Source organism: Oncorhynchus masou, chromosome 20 (assembly GCF_036934945.1).
Source record: "Oncorhynchus masou masou isolate Uvic2021 chromosome 20, UVic_Omas_1.1, whole genome shotgun sequence".
NCBI classification, from domain to species: Eukaryota; Metazoa; Chordata; class Actinopteri; order Salmoniformes; family Salmonidae; genus Oncorhynchus; species Oncorhynchus masou.
Genome location: NC_088231.1, coordinates 9,321,310 through 9,349,299, shown reverse-complemented (window position 1 = coordinate 9,349,299; position 27,990 = coordinate 9,321,310). Strand labels below are relative to the sequence as shown.

Below are 27,990 nucleotides of genomic sequence, written 5' to 3'. Positions count from 1 at the left end.
TGCATACCCTTGGTTCTGTGCCTGAGCTCCAGGCAGTTAGATTTGGGTATGTCTTCAGGCGGAAATTGAAAAAAGTAGCTCTAAGAGGTTAAGCCGTACACTCCACAGAGCTGGGCTTTACGGAAGAGTGGCAAGAAAAAAGCCATTGCTTAAAGAAAAAAATAAGCAAATACATTTGGCTTTCACCAAAAGGAACTTGGGAGACACCCAACATATGGAAGAATGTACTCTGGTCAGCTGGGACTAAAATGTAGCTTTTTGGCCATCAAGGAAAACGCAACATCTGGCACAAACCCAACACCTCTCATCACCCCGAGAACACTATCCCTACAGTGAAGCATGGTGGTGGCAGCATCATGTTGTGGGGATGTTTTTCATCGTCAGGGACTGTGAAACTGGTCAGAATTGAAGGAATGATGGATGGTGCTAAATACAGGGAAATGCTTGAGGGAAACTTGTTTCAGTCTTCCAGAGATTTGAGACTGGGACAGAGGTTCACCTTCCAGCAAGACAATGACCCTAAGCACACTGCTAAAGCAACACTCGAGTGGTTTAAGGGGAAATATTTAAATGTCTTGGAATGGCCTAGTCAAAGTCCAGACCTCCATCCAATTGAGAATCTGTGGTATGACAAAGATTGCTGTACACCAGCGGAACCCATCCAACTTGAAGGAGCTAGAGCAGTTTTGCCTTAAAGAATGGGCAAAAATACCAGTGGCTAGATGTGCCAAACTTATAGAGACATACCCCGAAATACTTGCAGCTGTAATTGCTGCAAAAGGTTGCTCTACAAAGTATTAACTTTGGGGCGGGTTGAATAGCTATGCACACTCAAGTTCTGCTTTTTGTCTTATTTCTTGTTTGTTTCATAAAAAATATTGTGCATCTTCAAAGGGGTTGGCATGTTGTTTAAAGCAAATGATACAAACACCTAAAAAAATCTATTTTAATTCCACGTTGTAAGACAACAAAATGGAAAAAATGCAAAGGGGGATGAATACTTTTGCAAGCCACTGTATGTTACTTATGTTTTATCTATAACATTTATTGCACAACTAACTTAATTATCACTTTACACATTTATTTTGGGATTTTGGGAGCCCTAAACATTATTTGCCTCATGACCCGCGAATATGGAGAAGCAGTCTCATTTCATTCAAGCGCATTTTCATCCACATTCCCTCTCCTCGATTACCTTTGACCTTTTTCAAAAGGAGGCCGGAGGAGAGAAGACTCCGGAGTTGCTCAAAACCAATTGAGAAAAGGCCATGATCAGTATCTTTCAAGCTCAGAGCAGGCTTGTTAAGAAAAATTACCGAAAATGACCTAAAAGGAATGGTTGGCAAGGACCGACACCTATAGGTTTGAAGGAAGCCAAGGAGACTAAGACCAATTTGAATTCAAAATGATAAACAAGCAAATACAAAATCAACACATCAAAAGGACAACATGATATCTCATTTATTAACAAATTTGCTCACCTATTTATTTAGTACAAAACTAACTACTGTTCAGTCCTGGTAGTTAATTGCACTCACCTGGTGTCCTAGGTCTAAATTAGTCCCTTATTAGGAGAAGATGAAACCCAGAAGGGTTTTGGCCCTCCAGGACTGACATTGAACAGCGCTGAGGGACTTAGTAATCCAAAAAACCCTCTTACCGCAAGACACTTCACGATATGATAACTATAATATGTCAGCTAAAGAATGGTTCCCAGACATCCCCTGTATACATCTTAAGCCACACGGCTATGACTTCTCCTCATTGTGGACACTCCTATGTTTGATAAGGTTACTCTGAAAGGAGAAGCTCTTGTAACACAGCTTGCACATGAAGGGCCTCTCCTTGGTGTGAACAGTCTGGTGCTGCTTCACATAGTTCGCATGAGCGAAGCGCTTTCCACACGTGGGGCAGGCATACGGCTTGTCGGCATCCGTCTTAATGCTCGGCCTCCCACGTTGTGACCCAATGACACCAGATGAGGTAGAGGGAGAAGTAGGAGCCAACTTTGAGCTACCTCCTTGAGCCAACTTCGAGCTACCTCCTCTAGCCATTGTTTGGGTGTTGTTGGGATTGTGTGCTGTGTTATAGGCTAGGTACCTCTCATGGTGAACACCTATCCTGACCCTGTCTGCATTTGTGGGGTTACCATGAGGCAGCTGAGGAAGGCTAGACCCAGGTCCAGGCCTTCTATGAACCCAGTCACCAGACATTAGATGAGACCCTGAAGGAGAAGACCGACTTCCTGAAAGACTACCACCAGGGCGGTCTCCCACCACTCTCTGTGAAGGCTGACGCCCAGGGTGACCTGCTCTATTCATCATGGATACTATGGTGTTTGCATCATATGAAAAGGAGGATCTCTCTCTATCAGCCCCAGGCCCTGCCTCATCCCTGCACTGAGACTGTGAAGAGAAGGGTCTGGGCTGCAGACTGGATCCCTGACTGGAGCCTCCGTCTCTCTGATGACCACCAGGACTGAGGTTGTTCAGTCCACCTGTCCACTGGTTGTGTTCTGTGTGGTGGTGGAGTCTCTCAAACTCGCGTTTGGGTCCTGGTTCTGACTCAGAAAGGAAGAGGGAAGGCTCCTGGTTCAGGATCCTGATCCGGGGCCAGGGTTGGTGATCAGCCACTTCAGAGGTCCACTCTCCCCCACCAGTAACACTGGATATCAGCAGATCTTCTTCGACTGCAGACTGCAAAAAAAGATTGTACAGAAAAGCTTAAAGGTTTATATAAAACAACTCTTTGCTGTACACACAGAAACATGACATTATAAACTGTTAACCACAGCCAAGCCCATCTCTAATATTGTGATATAAGTACCTTAACAATTTGGAGCCATTGGAGTGTATTATTAAAACAATTCCATGTGTGTTGATTTAAGAATGAAGTATAATGTTTTGGTTTGACTGAGATAAGAGAAACCGAGTCCCTAAAAATACAAATAAAAAAATCAAGTTAGCAGAGTCAATTCTGTATTTAATTTCAACAGAATAGCCATAAGCTCACATAACTTTGAAGTACAGTACCTTTATCGCACAAAACGATTCGTGACAAGTAAAATATATTTTCTCACTGTTAATGTAACCAGGTAGAGGTAGAAGTTTGGGGTCAGACCCCGACCCTACTTGGTACCGGAAAATTAAAGGGAAACAGTATGGCAGTCTGCAGTCTCTCTTACTTGGCCAACACTGTCCGCGCTTTGCTAAAAAGCGTGTTATTCAAGCAGTGTTGAGCGCAGTTAGACAATGGTCATCGGTCCGGTATTCTTGCTTCACGGTGAACTGCAACCGACAGACGGGGATACAGTGTGTTTGTGTGTGTGTGTGAGAGAAAGTGAGAACATGCGTTGCTGTTTTGAAGAACTGTTTTGGACATTACGTTGACTATTGTAATGCATTAGTACATGACTTGCTCCATTTCTCTCAAAAGGGAAGACTGATAATGTGTAACTAGCCCGTTTGAGTCATTCCATGTGGGTTACAGATTAAAAAACGGTATGTTACTTTTTGCTGATTGTATTGATTTTTGTGAAAGCTCAGACACACTGGTAGGATTGTCAAACGTTTGCCTGCCAACAGTACTTCTGAACAGTGTCGACAGCCAGTACCAGACCATGGCCAAATGTTTAGCTATCGTTAGCGTATTCGCTAGCTAGCACTATATAGCTAGCTAAGGACACTGCACTAACACAGGTAGCTGTTTCATGGAAACGAATCCATTTTGCTTCCATTACTAGCTACAGTGGTTAGGTTGCTGGGAGGAAGTATTTACTGTTGTATGCATTGCGTCTGTGCACTTAGCTAGCTAACGTTAACATCCAATAGCTTACGAAGTGTGAAGTGTGACTGGCTCATGACATTTAACCGTGGATGTAGAGAAAATGCCCTATTTCCCCCCCTTTTGTTGTCAGTCCTTTTACTCCCCCAGTTCGTGCTCTCGGATTGGCTCAAAGTCAAGTTGTTGGCCAATGACGAGCATTATGATTCTGCAAGTAGAAACCGCAGGTTCGTCGCTACCGGTTCGGCACCCAGCAGGTACTGTTTTTGTTCTTGCAAGAGAAGGAACGACCTCCCACTGTGATAAGTACCTATCTGCAGTGAGATTCTCAGTGCATTTCATGCAAAACCAATTGCATTTTCATCTTTAAACCATGCATTGTAGCCATGCTGTATTTCTTACACTGTGTTCCGTATTTGCTTTCAGATTTGGCCTTTGTTAGACCTGAATAGCTTTCTGAGATTCTGATAGGCTACTAGAACTCTATGCATGAGGCATTTTACCTAAATAATGTGAACCCGATCTGCTCCTATACAGACCCATTCATACAGTATCTTCCTCTTTTGTCTTAAACTATTTTTTATAAAAAGGGAAACTGGGTTGTGCCTCTAAATGAGGGAGAACCTGAGTACATTCTGATAGACTTTTCTGTACCTTCACTTTAATAAAATACAATTTAGAATACTTTGGAAAAGGTTCATCACACACATCTTCACTACTTTGTCAAGTAAACATGACACTTAATCAGTGAAACATTTTTACAGACATCACACCAACCACCACCATATCTACTCGGCCTCATCATACTCATTCCTTCCTCAGTTCACCTCAACCAGTTCCCTACCTCATCCACAATCAACAGAATTAACAACAAACTAACTAGTACTACATTGCATGTCACTATACTCTATACATGGGCCGTGTGCATTTTCTGCTGGTGTATCCTGAGGTAGCTCCTCCCCGAGAACCTCTTCGCGCAGTGCGATCAGCTTCTCTCCCGTGTGGACCTTCGGGTGATTCTTCAGCTGGTGCTGGCAGGAGAACCTCTTCTCACACTGGGGTGCAGCTGTAGGATTTCTCTGCTGCCACATCTGGACAAGTGTGAAACATTGGCCTGGCACAGATGGCAGCCGAACGGTTTGTTCCCCGTGTGCAGGTATTCCCAAACTGATGTACGCCAAATAAAAATGTGATTCACATTTACAATTTTCTTCACATTTTCAAACCGTAAATTTATATTTTCCAACGGGGCTATACATTTGGATAAGGTTTATTTTTTGCCTGAGTAGCCTCATTTTCACTGTGAAATAACAACACAATGTCAACTACAGGTAGCCTAGTCAAATAATTAACATCCAATCACATTAACCGTTAAATTCTCGCGGGACGCCTTCACTCTTGCGCAGACAGATAGAAATGAAACATGACAATTTGAGAATAAAGATGACATGTATAAAAGGAACAGATGCATTAATAAGGGGCTAGAAGCGTCTTATATGGTGAGCTACTGAGTGGCTAGGACAGGCAAGCCCCATACTATTGTGAAGGACTTAATTCTTCCTGCTCTGCAGATATGGCTGGGACAATGCTGGGGGGAAAGGCCCAAAAAACTATACAGACAATGCATTCATCAAACAACTTTTTCACGACACATCAGTGACATGGCAGGAGATGTTTTGAAACAATTACTGCTTCGCTTACAAGTCAGTGAATTATATGTGTTACAGCTGGATGAGTCAACAGACGTGGCGGGCCTGTCACATCTCTTGGTATATGTCCGTTACGTCAATTAAGGTATACATTCTGTTCTTCAAACCACTGGAAACCAGGACAACATGAGAGGATATTGTTTTAAGTACTGGACAGCTTTGTGACATCAAATGGACTTTGGTGGTCAAGATGTGTTGGTATGTACTGATGGCGCAAAAGCCGTGACAGGGAGACATAGTGGAGTGGTATCGTGCGTGCAAGCAGTTGCTCCTGATGCCACTTGGGTACACTACAGCATCCACCAAGAGGCTCTTGCTGCCAAGGGAATGCCTGACAGCTTGAAAGACATTTTGGACACTACAGTGAAAATGGTTAACTTTGTTAAAGCAAGGCCCCTGAACTGTCGTATTTTCTGCATTATGTAATGATATTGGTACAGAAGTGCTGTGGTTATCAAGGGGTAAAGTATTTACACTTTTTTTGAGAGAGAGACCAGCTTAAAGTTCTTTACTGAACATAATTTTCACTTGTCTGACCGCTTGCATGATGACGAGTTTCTCACATGACTGGCCTATGATGTTTTTTCTCGCCTGAATCTAGGATTACAGAGACTCTCCGCAACTATTATTCAATGTGACAAAATTGTGGCTATAATTAAGAAGTTGGAGCTCTTTTCTGTCTGTATTAACAAGGACAACACACAGGTCTTTCCATCATTGTATGATTTTTGTTGTGTGCAAATGAACTCAAGCTTACGCACAATGTCAAAATGTGATATAGCAAAGCACCTGAGTGAGCTGGGTGTGCAACTACACTGGTACTTTCCCGAAGGGGATGACAAACAACTGGAATCGTTATCCCTTTTATGCCCTGCCTCCAGTCAACTTACCGATATCTGAACAAGAGAGCCTCATCAAAATTGCAACAAGCGGTTCTGTGAAAATCAAATTTAATCAGAAGCCACTGCCAGATTTCTGGATAAGGCTGCGCTCAGAGTTTCTTGCCTTGGAAAATCGGGCTGTTAAGACACTGATGCCCTTTGCAACCACGTACCTATGTGAGAGTGGATTCTCGGCCCTCACTAGCATGAAAACTAAATACAGGCACAGACTGTGTGTGAAAAATGATTTAAGACTCAGACTCTCTCCAATACACCCAACATTGCAGAGTTATGTGCATCCACTCAAGCACACCCTTCTCAATTAACCTGTGGCGAGTTATTCACAATTTTTGATGAACAAATAAGGTTTTATATGTAAGATGGCTAAATAAAGAGCAAAATGATTTATTATTTGTGCCCTGGTCATATAAGAACTTTGTCACTTCCCACAAGCTGGGTTGTGACAAACTCACACTCATTCTTATGTTAATAAAAGTATCATATAGCCTGTGTGGCAGGTTTACAATGATGGCAAAAAAACATTTGAGAGTGCACTGACCCTGGTGCTAAAGGGGGTACGCAGCTGGAATGTTTGAAGGAGTATGGGACTATAACAAGTTTGGGAAACGCTGCTCTGGTGGATCTCCACCTGTTTGGGGAAACTGAAGGCTTTCCCACAGAATGAACACGGGAAGCGCTTCTCTTTGCCCCCGGATCTACTGATGGCGTTACTACTACTGTCATTTGTCAATGGGCTTGTGTAGCCATTTAGTGTTGAGCCACTGGCATTGTCTTAGGTCTGGTTTAACATTAGGAGAGTGTGAGGAGGATGAAGGCCAGGCAGTGTCTGTGATGTCACAGGGTCCATGTTCCAGTTGATAGATCCTATAGAAGGCAGGCTGTAGGCCGCACCTGTTAGGGGGTTAACGTGAGGCACCATCAGTCTCTCTGAATCACAACTATAGGAGCAGGACGTAGCATCGCTAGCCAAGTCTGTGTCTGTTCTCTTCTGCTGCATACTGACACCTCCCCGTCCCCGCAGACCAAATCTATGTCTCCTCGTCCCCGCAGTCTGTTGTTAAGTACGGATGTTGTTTTGTTTTTCGACTGTGTTTCTGGTTGTGGTTAATATGTTATTCCCTAGCCTGAGTTGAGGACGCAGTCCCATCCACTGACCTCCACTATGTCACCTCTGGTCCTGACCTGCTCAGTGATGTCGTCCCCTGGGCTCTTGGCTGCACCGGTCAGGGTCTGGGAATCCAAGATGGTTGCCCAGTCTCCTCTATTAGCCTCCAGCCAACCACCTGCAGGAAGAGGTTAGAAAACAGACTTTCCAAACATGACAGGGAAAACTCACTTCATTTTGGTAAATTAACTGGTCAAGTTCAGCCATTATAATGTGTTTTTGTATGTAAACATACGTTCTATTGATTTTATTTTATGAATGAGGAAAAAAAATAGCCTGGCGCATCAATTTTCCTTTTGAAGATCTGTTACTGTATGTAGACTATAGGCATTGTCTTACGTCAGATAGTGAGACGATTACTCCAGGACTGATGAGGGATGGGCTTTGCATAGAAGCGATGCCACCTGTCGGAAGACAATAGATTATATGTATTTCACTCTTACCTTGCTCCCCCATCTTTAGTTCACTCTGCAGGTCAATGCTCTCTGGTCCGTCTTCTACCGTCTCCTCTTTGACCAGCAGCAGGTCAGGCGTCCCATCCTCCATGTCTTCTGACTGTAAGAGATACAGAGTGAGAGGATGTTGGATCAGAAATCTGATATGAGCACCCTGCTATGGAGCATCTTCTGATTGGGGTATGAGTACTATGCAACATTTAGTTAATTTGTTACTATGCAAAAGTATTAGTTGATTTGATTACTTTACACTCTTTAATGGTTTGATAATTCAAAGGCACGGCCCCACACTTAAGACAAAATGAATCAAGACCTGGCTCCGTATCCACAAAGAGTGCTGATCTAGGATCTTTCCATATAATCTCATTCATTATGATCTAAAAGGCAAAATTTATCAAAGATTAGCCCTCTTACTCAGAGTCTTTGTGGATTTGGGCCCTGACCTAATATAATTCAGACAGTAGTTTACAGAGGGCTCACCTCAGTGAGACTGTGTGTGTTCCTGTGCTGCTCAGCTGGTTCCTCTGTGGGTTCAAGAGGAGGTGTAGTCTCGTTGTCCTCCATGACCATGGTCCCCTCAGGGTTCCCCAGACTCTCCTCACACCCCTCCTCCTTCACCAGCAACACCTCTGAACCCTCCTGGAAGAGACATGTGATACAGATTAGACATACCCTCAGGTACGTACACACACAGACACTTTCACCATGGAGTGTTTACCCATCCCCACTACGTCTGAGTCCTATACTGTAGTTACAGAATGACTTCATTGTTGTTAAACCCATCATGGTGGATATAAATATGATATTGTGGGTAAAATAGTCAGCTAGTCAAAAGTCAGACAAACCTGACTAAACTATTTTGACGTGTACAGTAGGCGTTTCTTAGTATGTTGGTACGTGTTGGTATATTGGTTATAAAGTGCTGTCAGGTGTATGCAAAATAGGGTGAGATTAGATGTGATGTATACTAAAGAGTCTCAATGAAAGTCTTGGAATTAAAAGCCACATTGTGTTTATTAACCATAAACAAGCTTTAAATACACCAGATGAAAACCACACATACACACGTCTCAACTAGAAATCAACATGAACTTGATGAACTGCATTCTTTTTCTCATTAAAAGTGTCTCGGGATAAAACGTAGTTGGAATTAATGAAATAGGCATTTGTGAACATCATATAGCCTACTCAGTACAAACACAATATGTAACAGACTTTTTATGCTATACTGTTTGTCATTTTACCTTTACATGTTTAAGTCATTTAGCACACTCTTATTCAGAGCGACTTACAGGAGAAGTTAGAGTTAAGTGCCTTGCTCAAGGGCACACAGATTTTTCTTAGATTCGAACCAGACAACTTTCGGTTACTGGCCCAAAGCTCTTAACCGCTAGGCTACCTGCTGTCCTCTAAATGTGACTTATATATTCCACAATGTCTGGGCCTTGCATTTCAACACGCTTGTTTGTTGTGGAAATTGATCCATTACTGCGGTATACTTTGTGCATGCATCTACAGTACCTTCAGAAAGTATTCAGACCGCTTGACCTTTTCCACATTTTGTTACGTTACAGCCTTATTCTAAAATGTATTAAATAAAAATCAGCAATCTACACACAATACCCCCTAATGACAAAGTGAAAAAGATTACATTTAAAAAAAAACGTATTTACATAAGTATTCAGACTATTTGCCTCGAAATTAAGCTCTGGTGCATCCTGTTTTCATTGATCATCCTTGATGTTTCTACAACATGATTGAAGTTCACCTGTGGTAAATTCAATTGATTGGAGATGATTTGGAAAGGCATACACCTGTCTATATAAGGTCCCACAGTTGACAGTGCATGTCCGAGCAAAACACAAGCCATGACGTTGAAGGAATTGTCTGTAGAGTTCCGAGACAGGATTGTGTCAAGGCACAGATCTTGGAAAGGGTACCAAAACATTTCTGCAGCATTGAAAGATCAAGAACACAGTGACCTCCATCATTCTTAAATGGAAGAAGTTTGGAACCACCAAGACTCTTCCTAGAGCTGGCCACCAGGCCAAACTGAACAATCAGGGGAGGAGGGCCTTGGTCAGGGAGGTGACAAAGAACCCTGATGGTCACTCTGACAGAGCTCCAGAGTCCCTCTGTGGAGATGGGAGAACCTTCCAGATGGACAACCATCTCTGCAGCCACTCCTCAGTAAAAGGCACAACAGTGCGCTTAATTTGCCAAAAGGTACCTAAAGACTCTCAGACCATGAGAAACAAGATTCTCTGGTTTGATGAAACCAAGATTAAACTCTTTGGCCTGAATGCCAAGCATCATGTCTGGAGGAAACCTGGCACCATCATGCTGTGTTTTTTTTGTTTTCAGTGGCAGGGACTGGGAGACTAGTCAGGATCGAGGCAAAGCTGAACGGAGTGAAGCACAGAGATATTCTTGATGTAAATCTGCTCCAGCGCGCTCAGGACCTCAGACTGGGGCGAAGTTTCACCTTCCAGCAGTACAATGACCCTAAGCACACAGCCAATACAACGCAGGAGTAGCTTCGGGACAAGTCTCTGAATGTCCTTGAGTGGACTTGAACCTGATCGAACATCTCTGGAGACCTGAAAATAGCTGTGCAGCAATGCTCCCCATCCAACCTGAGAGCTTGAGAGGATCTGCAGAGAAGAATGTGAGAAACTACCAAAATACAGGTGTGCAAAGCTTGTAAAGACATACCCAAGAAGACCCGGTGCTGTAATTGATGCTAAAAGGTGCTGAGTAAAGGGTCTGAATACTTAAGTAAATGTCATTTTTAATAAATTAGCAAATTTCAAAACCTGTTTTTGCTGTGTCATTATGGGGTATTGTGTGTCCATTTGATGGGGGGGGGACTATTTAATCGTTTTCAGAATAAGGCTGTAACCTAAAGAAATGTGGAAAAAGTCAAAGGGTCTGAATACTTTCCGAAGGCACTGTACGTCATCTTGCTGAATCTACCTTCAATACAGGGTTTAATCTAAATATCAGAAGCTATCGAGTGGAATGATTACTTTCTATGTTATAGAGAGGAATGGTTTTTTTGCAGGTGTATCTTGAGGTAGCTCCTCTCTGAGAACCTCTTCCCGCAATGCGTACAGGCAAACGGCCTTTCTCCCGTGTGGATCTTCAGGTGCATCTTTAGATGGTCCTGGCGGGAGAACCTCTTCTCACACTGGGGGCAGCTGTAGGGTTTCTCCCCTGTGTGGACCCTCTTGTGCCTTTTCAGGGTGCCAGCCTCAGTGAAGCGCATGTGACACTGCGTACAGCTGAACCGTTTCTCTTTACTATTGCTTGATGTGGCTCCCCCTCCCTGAGCCTGGGCTCTAGCCCTGTCATTTGGGTTCAAACCCTGATCGAAAAGGACGTGGCTGTCTGAATCAGAAGGAACCATCGATGTGGACACTGGGTTGTGATCCCTAAACAAGTGTAAAGGAGGGTGAGTTGCAACATTTGGAAATGTCTCTAAGTTTTCCCTGTAATCTAAGAAATCTCTGCCCTGTGAGTGTCCATCTCCTAGGTTACTATCTGCATTCCATGTGGGGGCAACGTCACCCTCCAATTTCACAGTCACTTCATCTACGACTAGACCCTCCCCTTTCTTATCTCGGCACCCTTCAGAGTATACACTACCACTGTAATGGTTCCAGTCCCCTCTAGACAGATCAGTCTGTGTCTCTAAACACAAGGATATGTTGCCAGGGTCCATCTCTGTAGTGTAAGAACAAGACGGTTCATCACTGCCAGAGTCTAACGATTCACCATGACCACTTGAATGAACCGTCCTCTGGCTTTGGTGAAATACTGGTAAACACTCTGAGCCGGGGGCAGGAGGACAGCCCAGTATCCGCACCCCCAGTCTCTCTGGTTCTGATATATGGCCAGAACCTGTGTGTAAGAGCCTGTGTGTTACAGTTAACGTCTTGGTGTCTGTCGCTGACTTGAGAACGACGTTCTGCGTTCCACTGACCTCCGTGATGCTGTGTCGGGTCCTGGGCTGTGTTGGGGTGGTAGTGGGATTCTCCGTGGCTACAGGGGGCGCACCAGACTCTCCAGTCTGGATGTCTCTGCTGTGCTGTGTGTCCTTCTGTCCCTCAGTCCTCTCTTGCTTGACTCCAGCACCTGCAGCATCTGCATCTGCAGACTGACAAGAAAAGAAGTGGTTATTATCAGTACAATGGTTGAATTGGATAACAATGTCGAAGAGAAGTCTCACAAGCTCCCCTATGGCAAATAAATGAGGATGTACATGTAAGCAAGTGAATAGCTGGGGACACATTTGATTTACAAAGTAACACATTTTTAATGCAACACTATTCCACTAACCTCTATCACGATAACGTGCTGGGTTGAGGTTCCACTCCCCTCATCAACAGTGATTGGTTGTTCATCTGTCCATGTACTGTGTCCTGCTGGCTTCACAAAGCTCCTGTGGCCTTCAGTGAGATGTACTTCACCTGAGAGAGTGATTGGGGGAAAAGAGGTTGTTAGATTAGCTACTGTCTGCTCAACAGTGTAGACCCCTTTCTGTGTTTGCAAACATTGCCGCACGAGGACGAAGCGTACAATTTTGTTGCAGAACTCAGGGGAGTTAAACGAGTCCATACCTTTTTAAATATATGCTATCTTCAATAGCTCTTAAACAAAGTGTGCCAAGCCTGCACCAAAAAGTGGATTTTTATCCAACCTCCACTGATTTAGAACATATTTTCATATTCATGACACACTTTGTTCAGGAGTTAGTCTCGTTACCAGTCTTCGCTAACATTCCAGTCCTGTCATTTTCCAAAGAGACTGGGCGTTTGGCAATTTCAACATTCATTATGCAGACAGATTTACTGCAAGGTTGCTGATTGTCAGTTGACAGCATTAATATTTTCCATGACAACGCTCTGACATAAGACAATGCCTGCTGCGGTAATTCCCTTGTGAGAAGGCAGTGTCAATGCAAGATCATGTTGTTCAAAGATGACTCCGTCATGAGAGAGAGATATAATGATAGAAAAAATATTAGCCTACAAGATTCAATCGAGCTGCATTTGATTTAATAAGAGGAAAGTTATCCAGAACTGGCACCTGTCTTCATTCCTTGCACTGGCTGGTCATCATGACTTGCTTACATTTTTACAATCTTGTGCTCATTTCAGTTCTATTTGTTCCTCCTCACTTATAATTTTTTGAATGGACATTAGGAAAAACAGCTCAATGCAGACCAGCAAAGTCTTGAAACTGGAGTAGCCTCTCCAAGCCACGGCAGCTGGGCTTCGCCGATTAGTTATGGTACGCAAACAAGACCAGCCATACTGTCTGTGTGAACTACAGGGATCTAAATTAGCATATTGTTAAGGATGCATATCCACTTCCACTTCCCCTTTAGGGCATCTGCAACGCACCAGCGACGATTCAATGTTTAATGGACAGCATCCTGGCCAGAATACAATGAGAGACCGGCGGCAGGTAGCCTAGTGGTTAGAGCGTTGGGCCAGTAACCGAAAGGTTGCTGGATCGATTCCCCGAGCTGACAACGTAAAAATCAGGCAGTTGGCCTACTGGGTAACAGTGGGTTGTCATTGTAAATAAGAATTTGCCTAGTTATACTATTAAATGTTTTATTTATCTCGATGACATCATCCTGGGAAGGGATTCATGGAGATGCGCTAACGCCTGGCACAAGTGTTTAAAATCGGCTAAGCCAAACCAACCTGAAATTGAAACTCTCCAAGTGCTGTCTCTTCTGCCGACAGGTAACCGACCTGAGACACATCATTTCTGAACACGGCATCTCCATAGATCTCCAAAGAATTCTGAAAGTCCAAGAATGGCCTCAGCCTACCTGCATTTCAGAAGTCTGTCAGTTCTTTTGGCCTGGCCTCGTACTACCGACGTTTTGTCAAAGATTTTGCTGCTGCAGCCAAGCTCCTGCATGAGCTTACAAAGAAGCATGCTCGTTTCCAGTGGACACCAGAGTGCCAGGAGGCGTTAAAAAAAATGAAAGCTACTCACCACTGCACCCGTCTTGGGCTATCCACTCAACAGAGGTGACCTCATCCTAGATACAGGCGCCAGCAACTTCGGCATTGGAGGTGTCTTGTCCCAGTGAGGAATGCATTCTAGAGTACGGGAGTCAGCGGCTGTCCTCCACCGAGCAAAACTATTGTATCACACGGAGGGAGCTACTTGTAGTAGTGGAGTTTACTACACACTTCCGTCAGTACCTGCTTGGAAGACCCTTCATTGTGCGCAACGACCACAGCAGCCTTCGGTGGCTCATAAGGATGAAGGAGCAGGTGGTCAACTGGTGAGGTGGCTCGATAAGCTTGGAGTATAACTTCAAGGTCATACATCATGCAGGACAGCACCACAAATGCTGACATCCTGTCCAGGAGGCGCTGCCACCAGACTTGCCCCTGCACTATACAGGACCCTACCCAAAATAATGACCGTTTCAGGTACCAGGAAGTGCTGTCTGACCTTGGCCCCAGCATAGCTGATAATGCTGTAGAAGCTACTTTTATGGAGCTCTGCTCAGTGGGGGTAGGAGACCCCAGCCTACACTTCCTAAAGCTTCTGGAGCTGCCTTCAACGTGGAGTCAGGTCATCGGGACAGTGAAGATGACACGTCGGACGTGGAAAAGATTAGCCTCACTGTTCTGTTCCATGGACTGACAACTGAGGAATTACGTCAAGCTCAGATGGCTGACTGACATGGGCCCCGTGAAGAGATGGCTCGAGAAAGGTCAGGAACGGCCATTGTGGGGGGCCTGTGTCGCCAGTCGGGCCAGCGACTGAGGCATATAGGAGCCAGTGGAAGAGACTATGTCAATAACTCTTATGAGACTGTCTCATTTCTCTTATGGTGCTTCTACTGTACCGAAGGCGCGGTGTTTTACCCACAGATACTCCTACCTCGTGTGTTCGGGATGAAGTAGATGCATGACGGCCCAGTAGGTGGTCACATTGGCGTGGAATGCACAAATGCCCAGCTGCAGACAAGACACTACTGGTACCGAAATAGAGAGGATGTCATACTATGGTGTCGTACATGTACCAGCTGTGCCGCTAAATCCAGACCTTCGAGGAAGCCCCAAGCACCTATGGGCACTGTCCGCTTGGGAGTACCTAAGGAGAGGATCACCATTGATCTCATGGGCCCCATGAACGAGACATAATGCTACAATCGCTACTTATTGGTTGTGCAAGACTAGGGTTGCACATTTTGGGGAATATTCAGAGGTGAAAACTTTGTGGGTATTAACGGAAATATATGGGAATTAACAAATATTTGCAAATTAATATTAATACCATTTAAATGTAGATGTTTTTTTTTTACATTGGATATATTTACGATATCATATGGAGACAAACCTTTTACCTTATAAACAAATGCAAATTATTAAATCCTTCCAATAGAAAAAAAATAACAATTTAGTTACGAATTGAACATTAAGAGTTTGACTCTTCACATGGGATGAACACAAAAGGAAATATTGAATGATCCAATGATCCATCGCATCTCCCAAAAATATTTAACATACATCTGTATACATCTGTAAAATGATAGACTATAAACTAAAGCTTTGGTTGTCTTCCTCTCAGGCTTCCATGTCTTTTCCCTGGACGACCTCAATGTCCACCTCTTGAACATCAGACTCTGAGGCCTCATCTTTACTGTCACCTTTCAACCTTGTTGAGGATAGCTTGTCAGACTCAAAAAGCCTAAAATATGCCTGGATGGACACCAATTTTTCAACCCTTGTATTTGGTAAGCCTGTTGTGGGCTTTGGTTTGTGTGTTCCCAAACAAGGACCAGTTGCGCTCTGAGGTGGATGATGTTGTGGGATTTGGAAGATGATGGTGGCAACAGGGGAAAGAGCATCAGATCCACAAAATCCCTTCCACCAGGTGTCTGAGATATGTTGCCACGACTGCCATATTGCATCTCCAGCCCAAAGCCCTTGCTTGGAAGTGTTCTTTGCCAGACTGCCAAGAACCTTGCCCTCATTCAGGCCAAGGTGGCGAGACACGGTAGTGATGACACCATAGGGCTTGTTGATCTCTGCACCAGACAGGATGCTCTTGCCAGCATACTTGGGGTCGAACATGTACACTGCTGCGTGTATGGGCTTCAGGCAGAAGTCTTCACGCCTTTTGATGTTGGTGGTATTTCAGAACTGCAGTTTCCTCTGCTTGGAGCAACAGTGAAGTGGGCAGGGCAGTATGGATTTCTTCTCTTACATCTGCAAGCAGACTCTGAACATCAGACAGGATGGCATTGTCTCCCTCAATCCTTGCAATGGCTACTGCTATAGGTTTCAGGCTACTTACCACTCTCTCCCAAAAATCCATCATCCAGGAGGATCCTCTTGACGGGGCTGAACATATCAGCAGACTGTGATATGGCCATTTCTTGGAGAGACTTCTTACCCTCCAGGAGACTGTCAAACATGATGACAACACCACCCCAATGGGTGTTCCTGAGCAGCTTCATTGTGGTGCTCTTATTCTTCTCACTTTGCTTGGTGCGGTAGATTGCTGCTAGAACTTGATGACCCTTCACAAACCTAACCCTAACCACTTCCTTGGCTCTCTTGGAGTATGTCCATTATTTTCAGTGCCATGTTGTTGTTGTTAGGTTCTTGTTTTTCAGAGTAAATAACTCAGACTAGAAAAGCATTAACCAAGTTTAATTCTGTACAGCTGTAATTCAAACAACCCAACATTTCTCCCATCATATATAGACACACACACGTGGGGAGAACAAGTATTTGATAACCTGCAAAATCGGTAGTGTTTCCAACTTACAAAGCATGTAGAGGTCTGTAATTTTTATCATAGGTACACTTCAACTGTGAGAGACGGAATCTAAAACAAAAATCCAGAAAATCACATTGTATGATTTTTATGTAATTAATTAGCATTTTATTGCATGACATAAGTATTTGAAACATCAGAAAAGCAGAACTTAATATTTGGTACAATATTACAGAGATCATACGTTTCCTGTAGTTCTTGACCAGGTTTGCACACATTGCAGCAGGGGTTTTGGCCCACTCCTCCTTACAGACCTCCAGATCCTTCAGGTTTCGGGGCTGTCGCTGGGCAACACGGACTTTCAGCTCCCTCCAAAGATTTTCTATTGGGTTCAGGTCTGGAGACTGGCTAGGCCACTCCAGGACCTTGAGATGCTTCTTATGGAGCTACTCCTTAGTTGCTTTGGCTGTGTGTTTCGGGTTGTTGTCATGCTGGAAGACCCAGCCACGACACATCTTTAATGCCCTTACTGAGGGAAGGAGGTTGTTGGCCAAGATGTCGCGATACATGGGCCCATCCATCCTCCCCTCAATACGGTGGAGTCGTCCTGTCCCCTTTGCAGAAAAGCATCCCCAAAGAATGATGTTTCCACCTCCATGCTTCACGGTTGGGATGGTGTTCTTGGGGTTGTACTCATCCTTCTTCTGCCTCCAAACACGGCGAGTGGAGCTTAGACCAAAAAGCTTTATTTTTGTTTCATCAGACCACATGACCTTCTCCCATTCCTCCTCTGGATCATCCAGATGGTCATTGGCAAACTTCAGACGGGCCTGGACCTGCGCTGGCTTGAGCAGGGGGACCTGCAGGATTTTAATCCATGACAGCGTAGTGTGTTACTAATGGTTTTCTTAGTGACTGTGGTCCCAGCTCTCTTCAGGTCATTGACCAGCTCCTGCCATGTAGTTCTGGGCTGATCCCTCACCTTCCTCATGATCATTGATGCCCCAAGAGGTGAGCAGTGTAGCAAATACTTGTTCTCCCCACTGTATGCATATATATATCTGTAAATAAATATATTACTGTTACTCTTTTCCTATAGAACCATAAGATAAGGATTGGAGAGAAGGAGTGTCATATATATATCTCCAATCCTTATATCTTATGGTTCTACAGGAAAAGAGTAACAGGATACTAAACCCTTATTACTTCCTTCAGGAGATCTGACCTCAACCCCTCCTTCACCTAGTCCGCAGATGTCCATATGTCTCCCCTACATCAACACGTTGCTCTCCTCCCGTCCACCCAACACATTCCAAAGCCATGTCTTTCTACAGAGAACCATTCTTCTTCTCTATCATTTATTTAATATCTCAATGTTCAAAATGTCGAATTCAACAATGTCCTTGAGAATCAGATTCAATGCATGAGCAGCACAGCCAATGGGTGTGATGTGTGGGTAGGACTCCTCCAGACCAAGCAGCCTTCATGTTCACAGCATTGTCTGTCACCAGTGCAAATAGCTTCAGTGGTCCAAGGTCATTGACTGCCTTCAACTCATCTGCAATGTAGAGACCGGTGTGTCTGTTGTCCCTTGTGTCTGTGCTCTTGTAGAATACTGGTTGAGGGGTGGAGATGATGTAGTTGATTATTCCTTGCCCACAAACATTCACCCATCAGAGATGATTGCAATACAGTCTGCTTTCTCTATGATTTGCTTGACCTTCACTTGAACTCTGTTGAACTCTGCATCCAGCAAATGAGTAGATAAAGCATGTCTGGTTGGAGGGGTGTATGCTGGGTGAAGAACATTCAGAATTCTCTTCCAATACACATTGCCTGTGAACATCAGAGGTGAACCAGTTGCATACACAGCTTGAGTTAGACATTCATCAGCATTTCTCCTTTGAATAAAAAAGATTCCAGGAGGACCATGAGCTGTTGCTATCGATAAGGTGTTGGATTCATCATTTTCACCTTGAATAGAAGTAGTATTGTACCCAGTATTGTAATCAAAACTTACCAGAAAGGATATAGTCCTTGGCTCAGACAGTGTAGTAATGTGGGCCCAATAGCATCTCATTAGTGTACAAGATCTTGAGAATCAGCTGTACATGTGATGGAAGAATGCACTGGGCATGCAGAGGGTTGCAATTCCATTGAGTTGGGGACAGTTTAACCAAAATATGCCACAAGACCTTGAATTGCCATGTGTATCCCACAAAAAAGGTTCACTGATATCAGCTCTTTTTTGATGAATTTAAGCAAAATTCCCCATGGAAAAATTCCAGAAATGTATCAGAAAGATTGCAACCCTATTCAAGACTATTTCACAAAGTGGGTGGAAGCCTACCCTCTGCCCAACAATCAAGCCGTGAGAGTGGCTGAAGTTCTGACAGCTAAATGGGCGTGTCGCTATGGAGCCCCACAGACACTCCACAGCAATCAAGGGAAATTCAGGGTCAGTCTGTGAAGCATGCCAAAAAGCAGTATGACAAGAATGTCACAAGGACACACTACAACGTTGGTGACACAGTATGGTACTTGATTAAAGGAACAAAGCAGGTGCCAGACAAAGTACGATGTTCCTACCATCCTATAATGGTCCTTACTTCATACTGGGACCTGACCTCTCGCTCTTCCATCCTCTCTATTCCTCTTATAGCTCTTGAACTAGTTGCCTCGCCCAATGCGTGTCCCAAAAGTACAGTAGTGGCCAAAGGTTTTGAGAATGACACACATTAATTTTCACAAAGTCTGCTGCCTCAGTTTGTATGATGGCAATTTGCATATACTCCAGAATGTTAGGAAGAGTGATCAGATGAATTGCAAAGTCCCTCTTTGCCATGCAAATTAACTGAATCCCCAAAAACATTTCCACTGCATTTCAGCCCTGCCACAAAAGGACCAGCTGACATCATGTCAGTGGTTCTCTCGTTAACACAGGTGTGAGTGTTGACAAAGACAAGGCTGGAGATCACTCTGTCATGCTGATTGAGTTCGAATAACAGACTGGAAGCTTCAAAAGGAGGGTGGTGCTTGGAATCATTGTTCTTCCTCTGTCAGCCATGGTTACCTGCAAGGAAACACTTGCCGTCATCATTGCTTTGCACAAAAAGTGATTCAAAGGCAAGGATATTGCTGCCAGTAAGATTGCACCTAAATCAACCATTTATCGGATCATCAAGAACTTCAAGGAGAGCGGTTCAATTGTTGTGAAGAAGGCTTCAGGGCGCCCAAGAAAGTCCAGCAAGTGCCAGGACCGTCTTCTAATGTTGATTCAGCTGTGGGATCGGGGCACCACCAGTACAGAGCTTGCTCAGGAATGGCAGCGGGCAGGTGTGAGTGCATCTGCACGCACAATGAGGCAAAGACTTTTGGAGGATGGCCTGGTGTCAAGAAGGGCAGCAAAGAAGCCACTTCTCTCCAGGAAAAACATCCGGGACAGACTTATATTTAGAAAAAGGTACAGGGATTGGACTGCTGAGGACTGGGGTAAAGTCATTTTCTCTGATGAATCTCCTTTCCGATTGTTTGGGGCATCTGGAAAAAAGCTTGTCCGGAGAAGACAAGGTGAGCGCTACCATCAGTCCTGTGTCATGCCAACAGTAAAGCATCCTGAGACCATTCATGTGTGGGGTTGCTTCTCAGCCAAGTGTGTGGGCTCACTCACAATTTTGCCTAAGAACACAGCCATTAATAAAGAATGGTACCAACACATCCTCCGAGAGCAACTTCTCCCAACCATTCAGGAACAGTTTGGTGAAGAACAATGCCTTTTCCAGCATGATGGAGCACCTTGCCACTAAGTGGCTCAGGGAACAAAACATCGATATTTTGGGTCCATGGCCAGGAAACTCCCCAGACCTTAATCCCATTGAGAACTTGTGGTCAATCCTCAAGAGGCAGGTGGACAAACAAAACCCCACAAATTCTGACAAACTCCAAGCATTGATTATGCAAGAATGGGCTGCCATCAGTCAGGATGTGGCCCAGAAGTTAATTGACAGCATGCCAGGGCAGATTGCAGTGGTCTTGAAAAAGAAGGCAAAAGAACAACTCAAATAAGCAAAGATAAACAGTCCATCATTACTTTAAGACATGAAAGTCAGTCAATAAGGAACATTTCCAGAACATTGAAGGTTTCTTTAAGAGCAGTCGCAAAAACCATCAAGCTCTATGATGAAACTGGCTCGCATGAGGACCGCCACAGGAACAGAAGACCCAGAGTTACCTCTGCTGCAGAGGATAAGTTCAATAGAGTTACCAGCCTCAGAAATTGCAGCCCAAATAAATACTTAACAGAGTTCAAGAGGAGACTGAGTGAATCAGGCCTTCATGGTTGAATTGCTGCAAAGAAACCACTACTAAAGGACACCAATAATAAGAAGAGACTTGCTTGGGCCAAGAAACACAAGCAACGGACCAGTGGAAATCTGTCCTTTGTTCTGATGAGTCCAAATTTGAGGTTTGTTTCCAACCGCCGTATCTTTGTGTGACGCAGAGTAGGTGAACGGATGATCTCACCATGTGTGGTTCCCACCATGAAGCATGGAGGAGATTTGATAGTGTGGTGGTGTTTGGCTGGTGAAACTGTCTGATTTATTTAGAATTCAAAGGCACACTTAACCAGCATGGCTACCACAGCATCCTGCAGTGATACGCCATCTCATTTGGTTTGTGCTTAGTGGGACTATCATTTGTTTTTCAACAGGACAATGACCTAAAACACACCCCAAGGCTGTGTAAGGGCTATTTGACCAAGAAGGAGAGTGATGGGGTGCTGCATCAGATGACCTGGCCTCCACAATCAACTGACCTCAACCCAATTGAGATGGTTTGGGATGAGTTGTACCGCAGAGTGAAGGAAAAGCAGCCAATAAGTGCTCAGCATATGTGGTAACTCCTTTAAGACGGTTGGAAAAGCATTCCAAGAGAAGCTGGTTGAGAGAATGCCAAGAGTGTGCAAAGCTGTCAAGACAAAGGATGAATCTCAAATATAAAAAATATTTTCATTTAACATTTTAGTTACTATATGATTCCATATGTGTTATTTCTTAGCTTGTCTTCACTATTATTCTACAATGTAGAAAATAGTAAAAAATAAAGAAACTGGTACAGTATATTTTGACTGGTACAGTATATTTGACGAAAGAAGCACCTTGATCTTGCTTGCTGGATAAAAAAAATTAGGCTACAGCGTTCACAGTGAACTGGCGGGGAGATTTGAATGGCGAGAGCTTTTCTGGTGTGATGTGATCACATTGGCTGGTGGTAAAAATGCAATAATGGGAAATCCTCTCTTCTCCAGGCACCCAATGTTTATGTTTACAATAAAATGTATTATGTCAGAATGTCCAAATTTAGAATGCTTCTCATGAAATGTATTGAAAATGAAATACAGAAACGTCCTCTCACTGTCAGCTGTGTTTATTTTCAGAAAACTTAACGTGTAAATAGAGGTCGACAGATTAATCGGAAATCAGTAATTTTGGACACCAATATTTTTTGTTTTACACCTTTTATTTCATCTTTATTTAAGTAGGCAAGTCAGTGCCTTGTTAAGGGGCAGAACGACAGACTTTTACCTTGTCAGCTCAGGGATTCAATCTTGCAACCTTACGGTTAACTAGTCCAACGCTCTAACCACCTGCCTCACGAGGAGCACACCTGTTACGCGAATGCAGTAAGAAGCCAAGGTAAGTTGCTAGCTAGCATTAAACTTAATCAATCATAATCACTAGTTATAACTACATATGGTTGATGATATTACTAGTGTATCTAGCGTGTCCTGCGTTGCATATAATCGATGCAATGCGCATTCACGAAAAAGGACTGTCGTTGCTCCAACGTGTACCTAACCATAAACACCAATGCCTTTCTTAAAATCAATACACAGAAGTATATATTTTTAAACTGCATATTTAGCTCAAAGAAATCCAGGTTAGCAGGCAATATTAACCAGGTGAAATTGTGTCACTTCTCTTGCGTTCATTGCACGCAGAGTCAATGGCTCATTGCGAACTAATTTGCCATAATTTTACGTAATTATGACATAACATTGAAGGTTGTGCAAAGTAACAGGAATATTTAGACTGATGGATGCCACCCGTTAGATAAAATACGTAACGGTTCCGTATTTCACTGAAAGAATAAACGTCTTGTTTTCGAGATGATAGTTTCTGGATTCAACCATATTAATGACCTAAGGCTCGCATTTGTGTGTGTTATGTTATAATGAAGTCTATGATTTGATAGAGCAGTCTGACTGAGCGATGGTAGGCACCAGCAGGCTCATAAGCATGAATTCAAACAGCACTTTCATGCGTTTTGCCAGCAGCTCTGCTGTTTATGACTTCCAGCCTATCAACTCCCGAGATTAGGCTGGTGTAACGATGTGATGTGAAATGGCTAGCTAGTTAGTGGGGTGCGCACTAATAGCGTTTCAAACGTCACTCGCTCTGAGACTTGGAGTAGTTGTTCCCCTTGCTCTGCATGGGTAACACTGCTTCGAGGGTGGCTGTTGTCGTTGTGTTCCTGGTTCGAGCCCAGGTAGGAGCGAGGAGAGGTACGGAAGCTATACTGTGCCTATAAGAACAACCAATAGTCAAAGGTATATGAAATACAAATGGTATAGAGAGAAATAGTCCTATAATTTCTATAATAACTACAACCTAAAACGTCTGACCTGGGAACATTGAAGACTCATGTTAAAAGGAACCACCAGCTTTCATATGTTCTGATGTTCTGAGCAAGGAACTTAAACGTTAGCTTTCTTACATGGCACATATTGCACATTTACTTTCTTCTTTGTTTTTGCATTATTTAAACCAAATTGAACATGTTTCATTATTTGAGTCTAAATTGATTTTATTGATGTATTATATTAAGTTAAAATAAGTGTTCATTCAGTATTGTTGATATTGTCATTATTACAAATACATTTATAAAAAACATTTTTTTTTAAAGAATCGCCCGATTAATTGGTATTGGCTTTTTTTATCCTCCAATAATCGGCATTGAAAAATCATAATCGGTCGACCTCTAGTAAATATTTGTATGAACATAACAAGATTCAACAACTGAGACACAAACTGAACAAGTTCCAAAGACATGTGATATAGTGTCCCTGAACAAAGGGGGGGTCAAAATCAAAAGTAACCATCAGTATCTGGTGTGGCCACCAGCTGCATTAAGTACTGCAGTGCATCTCCTCCTCATGGACTACACCAGATTTGCCCGTTCTTTGCTGTGAGATGTTACCCCACTCTTCCACCAAGGCACCTGCAAGTTCCCAGACATTTCTGGGGGGAATGACCCTATGAGGAAAGGGTACCACATGAGGGAGGAGGATGTCTTCCCTGTAAGGCACAGTGTTGAGACTGAGCTTGTTGTCATTGCAGGCAGTCCGATGGTGCTGTGACACACCGCCACAGACCACGACAGACCCTCCACCTCAATTGATCCCTCTCCAGAGTACAGGCCTCGGTGTAACGCTTATTCCTTCAACGATAAACCCAAATCTGACCATCACCCCTGATGAGACAAAAACCGCGGCTCTTCAGTAAAGAGCACTTTTTGCCAGTCCTGTCTGGTACAGCGACGGTGGGTTTGTGTTCATAGGCGACGTTGTTGCAGGTGATGTCTGGTGAGGACCTGCCTTACAACAGGCCTACAAGCCCTCAGTCCAGCCTCTCTCAGCCTATTGTGGACAGTCTGAGCACTGATTGCTGCTGGTGTAACTCGGGCAGTTGTTGTTGCCATCCTGTACCTGTCCCGCAGGTGTGATGTTCGGATGTACCGATCATGTGTAGGTGTTTTTACATGTGGTCTGCCACTGCGAGGATGATCAGCTGTCCATCCTGTCTCCCTGTAGCGCGGTCTTTGTCGTCTCACAGTACAGACATTGCAATTGATTGCCTCGGCCACATCTGCAGTCCTCATGCCTCCTTGCAGCATGCCTAAGGCACATTCACACAGATGAGCAGGGACCTTGGGCATCTTTCTTTTGGTGTTTTTCCAGAGTCAGTAAAGGCCTCTTTAGTGTCCCAAGTTTTCATAACTGTGACCTTAATTGCCTACCGCCAGTAAGCTGTTAGTGTCTTAACGACCGTTCCACAGGTGCATGTTCATTAATTGTTTATGGTTCATTGAACAAGCATGGGAAACAGCATTTAAACCCTTTACAATGAAGAACTGTGAATTTATTTGGATTTTTACAAATTATCTTTGAAAGACAGGGTCCTGAAAAAGGTATGTTTCTTTTAAACGTTTTTGGGAGATGCAATGGGGATCATTCAATATTTTTGCTGTTCAGTGAAATCATCCCATGTGTAGAGTCAACTCTTAATTGTTGAGTTTATCTAATTTACATAAGTGTTCACACCCGAGTCAATACATTATCACCTTTTACATCTGTAATCACTGCCAGTCTTTCTGGATAAGTCGAAGAGCTTTGCACACGTGGATTGTACAATTTTTACACTTTTGTATTATTCACGCTCTGTCAAGGTGCCCCTTCATTGCGAGGCATTGGAAAACCTCACTGGTCTTTTGAAATTCACTGCTCAACTGAGGGACCTTTAGAGATAATTATTTATGGGGTACAGAGATGAAGTCGTCATCCAAAAAGCATGTTTAACACTTATTGCACACAGTGAGTCCATGCAATTTATTAAGAAAATGTGGAAACAATCGAGGGGTGTCAATACTTTCTGAAGGCACCGTAATAGCTGTACAGGGACAGCAACTATGGAAAAAGGAATGCTATTTAAGAACTATTGAAGACTGAAATCCGTAAATAATAATAATTCAACGAATAAAAGTGGATTTTTCTCCATCTTCTGATTCAAAATATTGTCTTAGTCATGGCACGATTTGTTTAATCCGAAATCGTATTATCTCATGCTTGGTAGCTATTGACGAGAAAATATACACCGAATTCCCAAAATAAAATAAACGTGTTCTCGGTCAGTTTTGAGATTGTCTAGAATTGGCAAGGATGTAAACTAACAACTTTCTGCAAGACATCAGATTAATTATTGCATACAATCCAAACATGCACAGAGGGGAACGGGACTAAATGTACCTCTTGCCATTCCTCTGTATCGGTCGAGGATCTTGACACTTCTGGGACGGCTGCCGAGGACACGCTCTCGCATTGTCCTCTCTGCGCGCTCCCGTGACACCTTCAGTTCCAGTAGCTGTAGTTTCCTCCGCAATGTCCTGTTTTCTTTTTGGCTTTGAGTTATTTCTAAACGACACACTGCATAGTCGTCGTCTACGAGTTTACAGATCTCTGCCACGGCTGCGTTTGCTAGCACCTCCATGATGGAGGCTATTTGAGTGTGAAAAACCATAACGTTACCATTACAGTTAGCCATTGTTAGTTAACCTTAGCAGCTAGCTAGCGTTACCTAAATAACACATCAATTAACCAAGTGCAGTCCCTAACGCGAATTAAAGACTGCCTGTGGTAGGTAGGTGTTGCTATGAAATTATATGTCTTATTTTGAGTTAATAAATGTCGAAATAACTATAGAACCGCTAAGGTAGTCTTGGTCACTGCTCACTTCCGTTTACTAGTTTTTCTTCGTGTAGTTTTCCGGCAGACTAGACGTTTTGTTGTGTATTGCTGCCTGACACAGGTCGGGGCGTGTATTGCACATTTCGTTTACAAAAAAGGGAAATAAGAAATTGCACAACCACCCAACAAATACAGTTCTTTTAGAAAGTATTCACACCCCTTGACTTTTTCCACAATTTGTTTTTGGTCGTCTTCATTTTTAAAATATTTTTTTATTTTAACACTGGCCTACATACACAACCCCATAACGTTAACGTGGAATTATGTTTTTATATATTTTTTTCCACAAATTTAAATGAAAAGCTGAAATGTCTAAAGTCAATAAGTATTCAACCCTTTTATGGCAAGCCTAAATAAGTTCAGGAGTAAAAATTTGCATAACAAGTCAGAGTGACTCCATGCAATTTTTGTGCAATCATGTTAAACATGATTTTTGAATAACTACCTCATCTCTGTACCCCACACATACAATTACCTTAATGTCCCTCTGTCGAGCAGTGACTTTCAAACACAAATTCAACCACAATGACCAGGGAGGTAATCCAATGCCTTGCAAAGAAGGGCATTTATTGGTACCTGGGTGAGAAGAAACATACCTTGAATATACCTTTGAGCATGGGGAAGTTATTAATTACACTTTGTATGGTGTATCAATACACTCAGTCGCTACAAAAATACATGTGTCCTTCCTAACTCAGTTGCCGGAGAGGAAGAAAACCATCCAGGGATTTCAACATGAGGCCAATGGTGACTTTAAAACAGAGTTTAATGGGTGCAAGAGGAATAACTGAAGATGGATCGACAACATTGTAGTTACTCTACAATACTAACCTAAATGACAGAGTTAAAAGTAAGCCTGTACAGAATACAAATGTTTGGAATAAGGCACCAAAGTAAAACTGCAAAAAATGTTGCAAAGAAATTCACTTTTTGTCCTGAATACAAAGCGTTATGTTTGGGGCATATCAAACACAACACATCACTGAGTAGCACCTCTTCATATTTACAAGCATGGTGGTGGCTGCATCATGCCATAGATATGCTTGTCATCGGCAAGGACTAGGGATAAAAATAAATGGAATAGAGCAATATAGGTATGCAATGCTCTGAGACTTACCCATAAAGACCCACAGCTGTAAGGCAAAATCCTAGAGGAAAACCTGGTTGTCTGCTTTCCAACAGACACTGGGAGACAAATTCACCTTTCAGCAGGACAATAACCTAAAACAAGGCCAAATATGCACACATTTACTATGAAGTTGCTTACCAAGATGACATTGAATATTCCTGAGGGGCCTAGATACAGTTGACATAAATAGGCTTGAAAATCTATGGCAAGATTTAGCTGTCTAGCAATGATCAACAACCAACTTGACAAGAGTTTGAAGAATTGAAAAAAGAATGTGCAAATATTGTACAATACAGGTATGCAATGCTGAGACTTACCCGTAAAGACTTGCAGTGTGTAGATGGGTGAGATAAAAAAAATAATAATACATTTAATCTATTTTGAATTCAGGCTGTAACACAACAAAATGTGTGATAAATCAAGGGGTATTTACTTTCTGAAGACACGTTAAACTAGCACATTTCCCACTCACCAGGTGGCTTTGATTATTTCCTGTAA

General features: G+C 43.2%; 1 protein-coding gene across 2 annotated transcripts; it reads right to left on the bottom strand.

Annotated features, from left to right (window-relative positions):
- Window positions 1-1,445: 1,445 nt before the first annotated feature.
- Window positions 1,446-26,359, bottom strand: LOC135506870 (zinc finger protein 777-like). Of its 2 annotated transcripts, none has more exons than XM_064926280.1 (7): window positions 25,866-26,359; window positions 12,356-12,486; window positions 12,000-12,173; window positions 8,495-8,653; window positions 8,003-8,114; window positions 7,550-7,677; window positions 1,446-2,696 (listed from the first exon to the last, which is right to left on the bottom strand). In XM_064926280.1, exons 1-7 carry the CDS (start codon window positions 26,158-26,160, stop codon window positions 1,749-1,751), a joined length of 1,947 nt encoding a protein of 648 aa, XP_064782352.1. In that variant the 5' UTR covers window positions 26,161-26,359; the 3' UTR covers window positions 1,446-1,748. The 2 variants fall into 2 exon arrangements, with proteins under 2 accessions (XP_064782352.1, XP_064782353.1); XM_064926281.1 differs by having other exon boundaries at window positions 7,577-7,677.
- Between the last annotated feature and the right edge of the window lie 1,631 nt (window positions 26,360-27,990).

What these genes read in the sequence shown, in the direction of transcription:
- LOC135506870 (XM_064926280.1), bottom strand. Translation starts at nt 26,160, where the DNA reads ATGGCTAACTGTAATGGTAACGTTATGGTTTTTCACACTCAAATAGCC. An exon ending in AGCACGTTATCGTGATAGAG is followed by an intron (nt 12,174 to 12,355) that starts GTTAGTGGAATA and finishes TTTTCTTGTCAG; the next exon opens with TCTGCAGATGCAGATGCTGC. An exon ending in CCAGAGGTGACATAGTGGAG is followed by an intron (nt 2,697 to 7,549) that starts GTCAGTGGATGG and finishes CTTTTTTTGCAG; the next exon opens with TCTGCAGTCGAAGAAGATCT.